Source organism: Hemitrygon akajei, chromosome 18, assembly GCF_048418815.1.
Source record: "Hemitrygon akajei chromosome 18, sHemAka1.3, whole genome shotgun sequence".
Taxonomy (NCBI): Eukaryota; Metazoa; Chordata; class Chondrichthyes; order Myliobatiformes; family Dasyatidae; genus Hemitrygon; species Hemitrygon akajei.
The window spans coordinates 25,519,207-25,533,250 of NC_133141.1; the positions used below are offsets into that span (position 1 = coordinate 25,519,207).

Genomic DNA, 14,044 nt, shown 5'->3' on the forward strand with positions numbered 1-14,044 from the left:
TAAGAGACCAGGTAGGATAAAGGTCAGAGCGAATGAGAAGAACAGATTCATAATTGTAACTATGCAAATCTGCAGTTCATTTTTAGAGGGAAGGAATTAGAAACCAGAAGTGTTATGTTAAGCTTGTATAGGTGCTAATTTAGAGCACAGAGTACTATACAGAGTTTATATATTTATATTTCAAAAAGAGTATAGAGAGAGTGAAGAAGGTTCCAAATGGGGTGATGCCAGAACTGAAAATTATAACCATCAGGAAATATTAAACAGGCCAAGGATTTTTTTTTGGAAAAGAGAAGCTGAGGGATGACCTGAGAGTGGTTTAATGATATTGAAGAGGTTTAATTGATCATATGTAGAGAAAAAATACTCAATTGTAATGCATTTGGGGATCAGATAAAAAAAGTAATTTGAGGCCCTGGACCAGCCATGTTCTTACTGAATGGTGAGCAGACTCTTGAGCCAAATGGCTTACTCCTGCTCCTGTTTCTTATATTCACTTGTAGGAGAGCCTAAAACAAAGGCCATGAACATAAATCACTAATTAATTCAATAGGGAATTTAGGAGCAATTTCTTTACTCAGAATGAGGTAGGATTGTGGGACACTGAGTTGAGACAATTAACGCAGATTTATGTGGAAATATGGTGGAACTACTCAGAAGGTCAAGCAGTGTCCTTGGAGAGAGAAACAGATTTAACAGTTCACTTGCTTTCTCACTTTTCTAGTTCTGTTGAAGGGCCACTAATCTGAGACATGTTTCTCTCCCCACTAATGGGTTCTGATCTGCTGAGTGTTTCCAATATTTTCTCATTTTGTTTCAAATTTCCAGTTTTTACACTTAATTTTGCTTCAAACATTGGAAAGGGCATTGGACTGAATGCCCTGGTTTTGCACCATAGACTCTATTCAACTGTAAAACAATTGTCTAACAAGGAAGCCATTACACACCCTTCTTTATCATCGAGGTTGCGTCCACTGTAGTCAAAAAAGATGTCAACATGTTCATTCAGAGCTTGCTCAATCACCCTAGAGCTGTGATCAAAGAAGGACCGAAATGAATCTGATTGAAGAATTTTTTCCTTTTCATCCTCTGTTAGTTCATGCCGATTCACTAGAAAGAAAATTTAACACGGCAATTAAGCTGAAATGGCTGCAATGCAATTATTTATATATACATAAGCATGAATACTTTTCTTTTTCTTTCCCTTTCTTTAATCTCCCACACTAAATACCTTGCCATCCATATATCGTTCAACCACTGCTTTTTCTCCCTTCACATCAAACAACTGTGTAAGAAAGAAAAGTAAGGAAGCACAAAAAAGGCACAATTTCGGTTTTGTGATAGATCATATAAACAAACAACATGCTGTATGGTATCTATTAGCATATACACTCAGCTTATACACATTTAAGTCTGTACCCTGGAGTTCATTCACCTTGATGACTATTACCCAGGGGAGATCTCTAACTTTTCTCTCTTCTTCATTATATTTCTTATCAGCTTAATCTCATGACAGCACACTAAATAAGATCAAACTAAGACTCCTTTATGACTCAGAATGATGTAGCTCCAAGGAATCAAATGCAAAATAAACTCCAGAGATGCAGGAAATACCTAGCAGGTCAAGCAACACTTTTGTAGAGAGAAACAGAGTTAATATTTCAAATCATCTCATCGTTCTTTTTTTGTGAATTGGGAAAAGTTAGGAACCAAAAGGTATTTGATATTGTAGAGAAGAGGGAGAAATGGGGTATATCCATGGGGAGAACAAAGGGAATATCTGTGAAGGGGTGGTAGTACTGCTAGCTGAGAGGGTGGTGGATACTTGTTAAATATAAATGATTGGTCTGGTTAAAGTGCAAGTACTGTGAGATAAATGAGGGGGAAAAAAGGTAGAACTGTGAGGTATTACAATTCCTCTAAATTTACAATATCCAGCAGGCATTTACTTGTTCAAGCAACATTCTCCCAATTAAGGAAGGAGAGTAGCAAAAGCCAGATAAACATTACAGGTTGATAACCTGTCCTTTCATCAGAACTGGCTCGAATTTAGGAGTAAACAGAGCTTCACAAAAGGAATGCCAACTATGATGAGATAGCAGCAAGTCTCCTAACATTTTGTACCTGCAATATAAACAATCAACTCCACAGCAAGTTTCAACACAAGTCAAGGACCACAACAGGCCTCATCAAAGGACTTAGTGCAAGAATTAACCACAACTACATGAATCCAGACTCCCATAACGTTTGATGCCCTTACTAATCAAGAACCTATCAACATCCGCTTTAAATATACCCAATGATTTGGCTTCCCTACAGTAGCCAGCTGTGGCAATGAATTCCACAGATTCTCCACCCTCTGCCTAAAGAAGTATCTCCTAATTTGATGGAGAAATAAAGCGTTTAGCTGGAGAGCTTTAATTGGAATGAAACACTTTTCAATTTTTTTTTACTGACAATGACCTCAGACTTTGGTTTGAACACACTACTAATAATAACAACAACCTGGATTCCTGTTAGTTCTGATAGCCCCATTTGCAATGTAACTGAGTGCTGCTTTTTCATCTGTGTAAGAATTAAATGAGCATGAGGGCAGTGCAAAAATGAACTTTTGATGCATGATTTAAACTGTAACCAGAACCTAATGAATGTGTAGGGAGGAGACATTTCATCTCTTCTTAGTACATAACAGCATCTCCAAGGATTCAGTGGATAACAGCATCCTTCAGAACTCTGCGAGATAATCTAGGGAGTATTCCTTGAATAATCTTGTTTCAGCCAAGTCCATTATAGTGAAATGTTTAATGGACCAAGTAGTTTTAGTGTATCCCAAACATATGAGAGCAGTTACCTTGATGCCCTTCCTCTCTTTCCTCTTGAGTTTCTTCAGGTGTTTCAGTCTCTGCTTCATTTATAGTTGTCAGAGAAAACATTGTTTCTTGTCTTTCTGCAGAAAATAATTATGCCAAGTGGAAAATCAATACACATCAAAAGTGAAGATTTCAATTTTCAGGATATAGATTTAGCCACTGTGTAAACACTCTTGAAATCAGCAAATTGCTTCAATTTATAGTCAAATCACTTACCCAAATGCCAACAATGAATAAAATACACTACTAGACCATAAGATATGGGAGCAGAATTAGGCTATTCAGCCCATTGAATCTGCTTTGCCATATGATTATGGCTGATTTACAAACCCCATTTCCAGAAAAGTTGGGATAATTTCCAAAATGCAATAAAAACAAAAATCTTATATGTTAATTCACGTGAACCTTTATTTAACTGACAAAAGTACAAAGAAAAGATTTTCAATAGTTTTACTGACCAACTTAATTGTATTTTGTAAATATACACAAATTTAGAATTTGATGGCTGCAACACACTCAACAAAAATTGGGACAGAGTTAAAATAAGATTGAAAAGTGCACAGAATATTCAAGTAACACCGGTTTGGAAGACTCCACATTAAGCAGGCTAATTGGTAGCAGGTGAGGTATCATGACTGGGTATAAAAGTAGCGTCCATCAAAGGCTCAGTCTTTGCAAGCAAGGATGGGTCGTGGCTCACCCCTTTGTGCCAAAATTTGTGAGAAAATTGTTAGTCAGTTCAAAAGGAACATTTCCCAATGCAAGATTGCAGAGAATTTAGGTCTTTCAACATCTACAGTACATAATATTGTGAAAAGACTCAGAGAATTCAGAGACATCTCAGTGCGTAAAGGGCAAGGTCGGAAACCACTGTTGAATGCGCGTGTGATCTTTGAGCCCTCAGGCGGCACTGCCTAAGAAACTGTCATGCTACTGTGACAATTATAGCCACCTGGGCTCGGGAGTACTTCGGAAAACCATTGTCACTTAACACAGTCCGTCGCTGCATCCAGAAATACAACTTGAAACTGTATTACGCAAGGAGAAAGCCATACATCAACTCTATGCAGAAACGCCGGCGAGTTCTCTGGGCTCGAGCTCATCTCAGATGGACCGAAAGACTGTGGAACCGTGTGCTGTGGTCAGATGAGTCCACATTTCAGCTAGTTTTTGGAAAAAACGGGCGTCGAGTTCTCCGTGCCAAAGATGAAAACGACCATCCTGATTGTTATCAGCGAAAGGTGCAAAAGCCAGCATTTGTGATGGTATGGGGGTGCATCAGTGCCCACTGCATGGGTGAGTTGCATGTATGTGAAGGTACCATTGACTCTGAGGCGTATATTAGGATTTTAGAGAGACATATGTTGCCATCAAGGTGACGTCTCTTCCCAGGACGTCCATGCTTATTTCAGTAGGACAATGTCAGACCACATTCTGCACGGGCTACAACAGCGTGGCTTTGTAGACACAGAGTGCGCGTGCTTGACTGGCCTGCTGCCAGTCCAGATCTATCTCCTATTGAAAATGTATGGCGCATCATGAAGAGGAGAATCAGACAACGGAGACCACGGACTGTTGAGCAGCTGAAGTCTTATATCAAGCAAGAATGGACAAAATTCCCAATTGCAAATCTACTACAATTAGTATCCTCAGTTCCAAAACGATTAAAAAGTGTTTGTAAAAGGAAAGGTGATGTAACACAATGGTAAACATGCCTCTGTCCCAACTTTTGTTGAGTGTGTTGCAGCCATCAAATTCTAAATTTGTGTATATTTACAAAATACAATTAAGTTGGTCAGTAAAACCATTGAAAATCTTTTCTTTGTACTTTTGTCAGTTAAATAAAGGTTCACGTGAATTAACATATCACAGATTTTTGTTTTTATTGCATTTTGGAAAATATCCCAACTTTTCTGGAAATGGGGCTTGTATTTTCCTTCTGAACCCCATTTTCCTGCCTTCTCCCTGTAACCTTTGATGCCCTTACTAATCAAGAAACTATTAATCTCCACTTTAAATATACCCAATGATTTGGCTTCCATAGCTGTCTGTGGCAATGAATTACACAGATTTGCCACCCTCTTGCTAAAGAGATACCTCATCTCTGTTCTAAAGGGGCATCCTTCTATTCTGAGGCTGTGCCCTCTGGTCTTAGACTGTCACACTCCCTCTCCATGTATACTCTATCTAGGCCTTTCAATACTCAGAAGGCTTCAATGAGATCTCCCCCCCTCCCCATTCTTCCAAACTCCAGCGAGTATAGACCCAGAGCCATCAATTGTTCCTCATTTGTTAACCCTTTCATACCTGGGATCATTCTCAAATCTCCTCTGGACCCTCTCCAAGGCCTGTACATCCTTTCTTAAATATGGGACCCAAAGCTGTTCACAATATTCCAAAAGTAGACTGACCAATGCCTTATAAAGCCTCAGCATTACATCCTTGCTTTTATATTCTAGCCCTCTGGAAATGTATGCATTGCATTTGCCTTCCTTAGGTTGAACATAATCTACCCAAGTTCACGCATGGTAAATTATTTGAAAAGCCCTTTCTATCAGATCCTTGGACTATGCACTATTTCTGGCTATTAAAGCAGTTATCCAATAGCTTACAGCTGCCACTATGCTGAATGCTAAGAAATTCACAAGTGCAGCTCAGGAATGGTTTGGTCATAGATTTTTTTGAATTTAAATTCTTTAGGGAGGTCTGAATTCATACTGTATCACTGGATGGTAAGAAAAATTATTGGAACATGGTTAGACCTTGCCTACCTTCATCTGGTTTAGCAACCACTGGTGTCTGTGTTTCCTTACAGTGAGCAAGGCGTTCACTAGGTGCGATATCCACATGGGTAACTCTGGCTATTCCTAGCTTTTGCAGGCGATGTCTATGTAGGAGTTGATAAATAAAAATATCACTGTGGTGAAATTAGTAACAAAACAATATTCAACCTTGAAGTCTGCTATGCTTCTGTAGCCATGTATATGGAACCTCCAGCATCCAAACACTTGATATCTGCCAGAATTATCACAGGGCAGGAAACTGTACAAGATCCCATCCCATTGTATGACAAATTTTTTCTTTAAAATTACATTTCATCAGTAAAAGCAACTACATAACAGTATACATGATGATGCATGACCTACTTTTTCTAACATTTTCTGTATTTATTACATAAATGTATCAGTATCAGTTTTTAAAATTTTCATTGCAAGTGTCTTCATTTGTGCCCAGAGAATATTGCTTGACTATACACACATACATAGAGGATCTGTCTGTGAATTACTCACCAATTTTCATTATCCACCAGTGTCTTCTTCATTTTGGCAAATAAAGGAGGTTCCAGATATACAGTGCTACAAAGTATTGCTTGTCAACTATTGGTGATCTAATTTGTCCCAATACATAAAACATGCACTGAACAGCCAATAAGCACACCGATTAAATTTATCATTTAAAGTAAAATTGGATAGGTATATGGACAGGAAAGGAATGGAGGGTTATGTGCAGGTTGGTGGGACTAGGTGAGAGTAAGCGTTCGGCACGGACTAGAAGGACTGAGATGGCCTGTTTACATGCTGTAATTGTTATATGGTTATTAAATGCAGAATACTTTGTTGTAGAAAGTACATAATTAAACCAGAAGTAAATACTTAAACAATAATTATTTTTGAAAATGTTTAGCATTATCTTAAGTACAAGCTGCTCTTTAAATAAAAATAACTTGCAATTTCTCCACTTATCCTCCACCAAAAGGCAGACTAGCATTTGTATGATATTTTGCCAATTACAAGTGGCTGTTTTATTTGTTGTACTTAAGAAATAAGATTTAAATGTAAAAAGTAGCAAGGATGGGGCATTGTGAAGATTGATAAACTGATTTTTTTGCCAAGAAGAGGACAGAGATACTCTTGTGCAAGAATCAAAATTTTGGAGAATCTCACCATGCTATAAAAATATCCGTGGGTACCACAATTGTATAGACACGCTCAGATTACAGGATGCAATTGTCCACTTTAGAGCTTGGGCTGTAGATACTTGGAGATTAATTGCCCAGCTGTCATAGACTTGCCAATTTTAACTTCCATTGATTTCATAGTTTCACTTACAGGGGCAGAACAGATTCTCCAACTTAAGTTAAAGGATAATTTAAAAATGAATGAATAAATAAGGACTACATATACTGAGAGTTTAGCCACAGCAGGAATTGTTTGGATGTGAGACAAAGCACATTATACATATTTAATTCCCAAAATGTTTCTTCTCCACTTGCATATTTATTAAAGATGAATAAATTAAGAATCAAGCCTAATTGGCAATTAGCTTGCTAAGACCAATGTGTGTGTGTGTGTGTGTGTGTGTGTGTGTGTGTGTGTGTGTGTGTGTGTGTGTGTGTGTGTGTGTGTGTGTGTGTGTGTGTGTATAGAGGAGGTGAAGCAATTAAAATTTCATTTGAATACCCACATATTACAATCACATCAGTTCAATAATATCTAATACAAAATGTTTCACTTTAGATACCAGAATGCTTAATGCATCGTTAAGTTCAGGGTCCCTGTGACATCACCCACAGAGCACGGATGATAAAAGGTATCTATCAAAGATAATACTTCATTTAATATATGACACTCAAACAAAATTTTTATAAATTGGGAATTATCCTTAATACTGTTGAGCTTCACGTCAAGTATTAAGCACTTTGTTTCTATTGTGCATGGTTTCTAAAGAACTATTAAATGCACATGACAGGTAGGTGGATCTCAAATGATATGAAATCTGAAATTACATTGCTTAATTTCTTCTTGAACTATTTCCTTATCCTTGGTCAATTAATTTGTCGAACACAACTTGAAAGACTAAGTGACCTGCAGAATCAATAGTACTTTACAAAATTGGTATCAAGAGCTCACTGTTCATTCTAACCCTTCTATTAGCTTTGTTCCATAAGCACATTTCTAGTGTTTGGCAACTATTTCACCTATACCTTCTTCTTAACCTGCTTTTTTTAATGATGTTCCTTCCATTTCTCAGTATTAAATGCCTTTGCTAATTGTAAAATCACTAAAGATCTCTGAAATTTAACCCTTAAAAAATTCTACTTTTTACTAAAAAACATCAGTTAATGAACTAATGTTTCAACTCCCAAAAGAAACATGAAGCAATTTTACCATTAGCTCATGTTAATGAGCCTTTTTCAAAAATTTGGCCAGTAAGTCAAGTATTATAGTTAGCAGTAGAATGGAGTAGAGGATAGGTACCGCATTTCAGAATCAGTCTGAAGTTGAAGCACAGATAGATCTGTATCCCACTGCAGCGTCCTGATGAAGTTAGCAGAATAAACCATAAAGTAGAAAAGTGATAGGTTAGTTTCATTCATAGTACGTAAATAAAACTACACAATTGTATAGTGGAAAAATAATCCAGCCCGGTCTGACTTTTGTAGATTTAGAAACATACACGAATGACTATAGCCAGCTCCAATACCAATGTGATACAAATATTCTTACCAATAGAGCCAGTTAATGCTATTTGGTGATATTTTGATTAATTGATTTTTATGCTTCTTGACTAAACTGGGGGTGAGATATATTCTACATCTCAGGAGCTAACTTTAACACAGGAAAAAATAGGTGGAATTCACCATTGCCTCCAGTGTGTGAGCATAGCCTTTAGGCATCTGAGGAAAAGTATGTTTGAAGATCAAGACCTCAAACCTATACAATGCTACTGGAAACAGTGATTACTGCCTGCTTTGCTTCGGACTACCTATAACAGACATCTCAAAGCACTCGAGATACCACCTCTATGCTGTCTTCACAAAATTTCCAAATCTCTTGCAAGTATCAACAAGTCACTGTCAATATTCTTTCTTGTGACAGTGTCCCCAGCATCGAAGCCCTAGTTACATTCAAACTGATCCAATGGGCAAGTGCTATATCAGACTTCCAAAACAGACAATATTTTGGACTCCATCACAGCAAGAAAGTACCAGGTGTGCTGAAGAAACAATTCAAAAATGTTCTCTAAGCCTCCTTGAAAATGTGTGACATTTATGTGATTGGAGAAGGAGCATCCAGGACGATACTGAGAACAGAGTCCAATCACTAGGAATCACATACACTCTTGCATAAATGGTGGAAGGGGTGCACCATCTCTTAGTCTGCAGATTCTGCACTAGCCTCACCAGTCACATCAGAATTGGAGGGTAAACAAGTAATCACCAACTCTGATGAACTGCTTTCTTAGAAATAGTTTCTCTATTTTTAAACTGATAGTTTATCTTAGGGATGTGGGCAAGTGATTCCACATATTATCACTCGAACATTAGTCTGTATCGTAGGATTGAACTCTTGAGTAGATCAGACGAGCAAGGGGTGGAAGGCTGAATTTCTAGTCCATCTACATGCAAGTTAATGTTGTTGTGTGAATGAAGTCACCGAGAAAAGTACTGGCAGATACGAAGCAACTTCTTTATTTGACGAAACAAGATACAGCAGGCATCATATGGAGACGCTTTTAGTGGAAAGGTTGCACTGGCCCAATGTAGGGCTCTAAACATCAAAGGACAATTCCATATTTTCAGTGCTTTCTTTGAAACTACACACAAACTTTAAACCTTCTGATTTGCACCCACGCTATATACATCTAAATGAATTTAAATCAGTATTAAGATGAGAAAATCTGCAGATGCTGGAAATTGTGTGTGTTTTAATCAGCATTATCTGGTCTGTGATTCAGGGCTTTTAGGAACCTATTGTTTATTTAAATTAAATCTACAATTTACATTCAGATTTGAAGATTGGTGGCTGAGTAGTCATTTTCTAAATGTAAATGTGCTAAACCCAAAAATCGCTCAACAATTAACATGGCAGCAGATGAACTCAGCTTCTTCCAGTCACATCCTATTGATTGCAAATATGCAGGAATCACTGAATTATCTAGTATTATTAATGATCAAAAACAATATTGTTTTAAAAGCTTGAACAAAGCAAACACATTAAGGCAATTCATGGAATTATCATTGTTATAATCTAAGTAACATTACTGAATATACATTCATATTGGTGGGAGAAATTTCAGAGAGGAATACTTGAATTTTGGAGAATAAGGATATAAGCACTATTACAGTAAAATCACTGGCACGATCAATTCTTTGATTCAGTTTGAAATAAATATATTCATTAATTCACTTGATCTTTTGGTTTCATTAATTCCATGAAAGTCAGATTAATCAAAAAAAACAATAAAACTGCAGCTGCTGCAAATCTGAACTAAAAACAACATGCCTGATAATACTCAGCAGGTCAAACATCATCTGTAGAGAATGGAACATTCAGAGTAGTTTCAGGCTCTCTTGAAAGATTGCCCTGAAACATTAATTATTTTTCTCTCTCCATAGATGTTGTCTAACCTGCAAATTATTTCCAGTAGTTCCTCTTTTTAATTCAAATCATCATTTACTGCGAACACAAGACAACAGTATGCACAGAATTTTTTTTCTTGAAAAAAGGGGAAACAAGAAAGGCAGACTACTTGCTCTTCTTCTTTCAGGTGCCCAAGATCTGGAACCTTCCCAGTCAGTAAAGAAATTATAAACATGAAGAAACTCACAATCTTCACATTCACAACTACCAGTTCAGAGACCAGCACTACCTATATTTTAAGCCAGCATTGATGAGGGATCTGCACAAGGTGAGACACCAGGTACAACTGTGTAGGAGCTAGGGTGGGGAAAAGGTTGGTGAGGGGAGGAGGGAACAGAGACAAGATTGTGTAAAGCAAGACTGCACCTTAGTTCTGCTGCGGAGGATTCAGATGAGGCCATTGGTAGGCAAGGCTACAGGAGACCACTGATGGAGAAATAATCCAGTACCAATTTGGCAGAGGATCTTGCACTGAACTCACAGCCTAACCTTTTCAACAAAAACTGGTGGTTACTTACATCAGTACATTGGTAAGATCCATCAATACATTATGACATCATAATGCAGAATATTACATTATGACATCATAATGTAAAATATTACATTATGACATCATAATGTCAAAAAGGCCCAGTACTGTAGAGGAAACTCTCACTGCCGCCATCATGACTCTGAATGCCAATGAAGCTTCCAGAATATTACAGTAGTCTATAAGTTGATGGGAGTGTGTCAGTGGATTCACTGGCCCGGAACTTGGACTAATGTGCTAATATTTGTAAATTGCACATAAAAAGCGCACTATAACACTGAAGGAAACATTTCGGATGGGAGTCCTGCCCACTGGGAAAGTGGACTGGGCATTTTCAAGTATAATGCAACCAATGTTTCTCTGGCAACAATCATGTACATGATAATGTAATCTTCATGTACAACTGGTATATCTGCCTTAACAACAGAAAGTTTTCAACACTGCAGCTACTTATGCCTTTGCTGGGCCACAATGCTGATTACAAGCTTGTGGTGAACTACATATACCTGTCTGGACTGCTCCTTTGGCTCCTCCCACAGACCCTGCTGACTGCTCCTGTGGCTCCTCCCACAGACCCCTGTATAAAGGCGATTGAGGCCTGAGCCTGGCCTCATTCTCCAGGATGTAGTGTTGTTCATTCTTCCAGTCAATAAAAGCCGATATCTCGCTTCTTACGTCTCAGAGTGAGTTATTGATGGTGCATCAAAGCTTTCAAAATTAGAATTGTCCTGGATGCTCCTTCTCCAATCACATAAATGTCACACATTTTCAAGGAGGCTTAGAGAACATTTTTGAATTGTTTGTAATTTCATGGTTCCCTTTTCTGCTGTTATGTTGTGGCTGTAATTGGCAGAGCTTTTTTCAAGGCTGTGACCTACTTCCCATGACTCCCAGCAATAAAGATGAGGCTGCTGCAAGCATCTTTGACTGGGAATTGTGCAGGATGCATTTTACATTGGCAATCAAGGTGAAAACTATATAGGCATTATTTTCCAAGAAGGAAGACATTTACAAATTCTGCAGATCCTATCCTCACCCTCAGCCCCAGTGAGTGGTTCCCATTTGGGCTTTGGTGCTAAAAACGCAGAATCAGAATCAGGTTTATTGTCACCGGCATGTGATGTGAAATTTGTTAACTTAGCAGCAGCAGTTCAATGCAATACATAATCTAGCAGAGAGAAAAAAATAATAAATAAAATAAAACATAATAATAAATAAATAAGTCAAATACGTATATTGAATAGATTTAAAAAACAGAAATACTGTATATTAAAAAAAGGGAGGTAGTGTCTAAAGCTTCAATGTCCATTTAGGAATCAAACATGTGTTTTGTGCAGCTAATACAGCTGAAATTCAATTTCTAGGTAATGGAGTATGACCTAGCGTCCTCTCAAGTTTTCACATTCCCACCTTTGCCATTACACCTGTGCCCATACTATTATACCTCAGAGGCCAGCTAAGCCTGTTTTAATCCAAGGTGAAATGGCTCAGTCTGAAAATGGTCCTTCTTGACCTTGTTGCTCAAATTCAAAGGTATCTGCAGTTTCACCATATGAAAGCCAACAGCTTTTCCCTATTTGCGCTACAGCAACTGATCAGCAACAGAACGTACACTAGGAAATGCAAGAGTGCACATCAGACATGATGATAATTTTTTGTATGCAATATCTCATTACACATTTCACAAAATTTAACTTTGTATATTTTCAAAGTTTCTTTGCACTTTCAGTGGACAATGTGATGTTCAGTGATAGGCGAGAGGCAAGCAGTACAAGATAGCAAGCTGTATTGAGCTATCAGCCAGTAACTATTTAGAAGATCCAGACTAACAATGCTTCAGCCATCCTTCCTCTCCCTGTTTTTCCATTCCTGTGGTACCACTTTCTCTTTTTTCACTTATTTGTGCTCCAACATCTAAGCTTTGTTTTTGATAAGTGCAAGGACTATAATGCAACATGAACTTAAATGTTTAAATCCATTCAACTGAGTCATACAATGCTCCACCAAATGAGATCTAGCATTGTTTGGTGATTCTACCGATGATGTTTAATGTCCCTCATAATAGCTCAGAAGGCCCAAGCTGCCATTTTGAAAAGCTGCAAAACAACACAATAAATATCCGCAGTCTGCTACAGAAACCTTCGAAGATCAACAAACTCTAGAAGTTGAAATTTTGGAATAAAAACAGAAAATGCTGGAAACACTCAGAGATCAGGCAGTATCTGCAGAGAAAGAAACAATCATCCAATGTTTCAAATCAAAGATCTTTCATAAGACCTTCAACCGGAAATATTAACTGTTCCTCTCTCCACAGATGTTGCCTAACTTGTTGAGTGGCTTCTAGCATTTTCTGACACACTACTCAGCCACCAATCTTCAAATCTGAATGTAAACTGTAAATTGCATTGATAATACTCAGCAGGTCAAACATCATCTGTAGAGAATGGAACATTCAGAGTAGTTTCAGGCTCTCTTGAAAGATTACCCTGAAACATTAATTATTTTTCTCTCTCCATAGATGTTGTCTAACCTGCAAATTATTTCCAGTAGTTCCTCTTTTTAATTCAAATCATCATTTACTGCGAACACAAGACAACAGTATGCATAGAATTTTTTTTCTTGAAAAAAGGGGATACAAGAAAGGCAGACTACTTGCTCTTCTTCTTTCAGGTGCCCAAGATCTGGAACCTTCCCAGTCAGTAAAGAAATTATAAACATGAAGAAACTCACAATCTTCACATTCACAACTACCAGTTCAGAGACCAGCACTACCTATATTTTAAGCCAGCATTGATGAGGGATCTGCACAAGGTGAGACACCAGGTACAACTGTGTAGGAGCTAGGGTGGGGAAAAGGTTGGTGAGGGGAGGAGGGAACAGAGACAAGATTGTGTAAAGCAAGACTGCACCTTAGTTCTGCTGCGGAGGATTCAGATGAGGCCATTGGTAGGCAAGGCTACAGGAGACCACTGATGGAGAAATAATCCAGTACCAATTTGGCAGAGGATCTTGCACTGAACTCACAGCCTAACCTTTTCAACAAAAACTGGTGGTTACTTACATCAGTACACTGGTAGGTTCCATCAATACATTATGACATCATAATGTCAAAAAGGCCCAGTACTGTAGAGGAAACTCTCACTGCCGCCATCATGACTCTGAATGCCAATGAAGCTTCCAGAATATTACAGTAGTCTATAAGATGATGGGAGTGTGTCAGT

General features: G+C 37.9%; 1 protein-coding gene across 6 annotated transcripts in view; it reads right to left on the reverse strand.

Moving 5' to 3' along the window:
* LOC140741208 (cytoplasmic dynein 1 intermediate chain 2-like) overlaps window positions 1-14,044 on the reverse strand; it is a 74,766-nt gene that overhangs the window by 24,133 nt on the left and 36,589 nt on the right. For 4 of the 6 annotated variants that reach the window (XM_073071131.1, XM_073071128.1, XM_073071129.1 and 1 more), the window contains exons 5-8: window positions 8,129-8,188; window positions 5,642-5,757; window positions 2,852-2,947; window positions 948-1,110 (exon numbers count right to left, since the gene is read on the reverse strand). In XM_073071131.1, coding sequence (XP_072927232.1) covers window positions 948-1,110; window positions 2,852-2,947; window positions 5,642-5,757; window positions 8,129-8,188 — 435 coding nt within the window. The remainder of the gene's footprint in view (window positions 1-947; window positions 1,111-2,851; window positions 2,948-5,641; window positions 5,758-8,128; window positions 8,189-14,044) is intronic. The other 2 variants (XM_073071132.1, XM_073071130.1) reach the window with 1 other exon arrangement.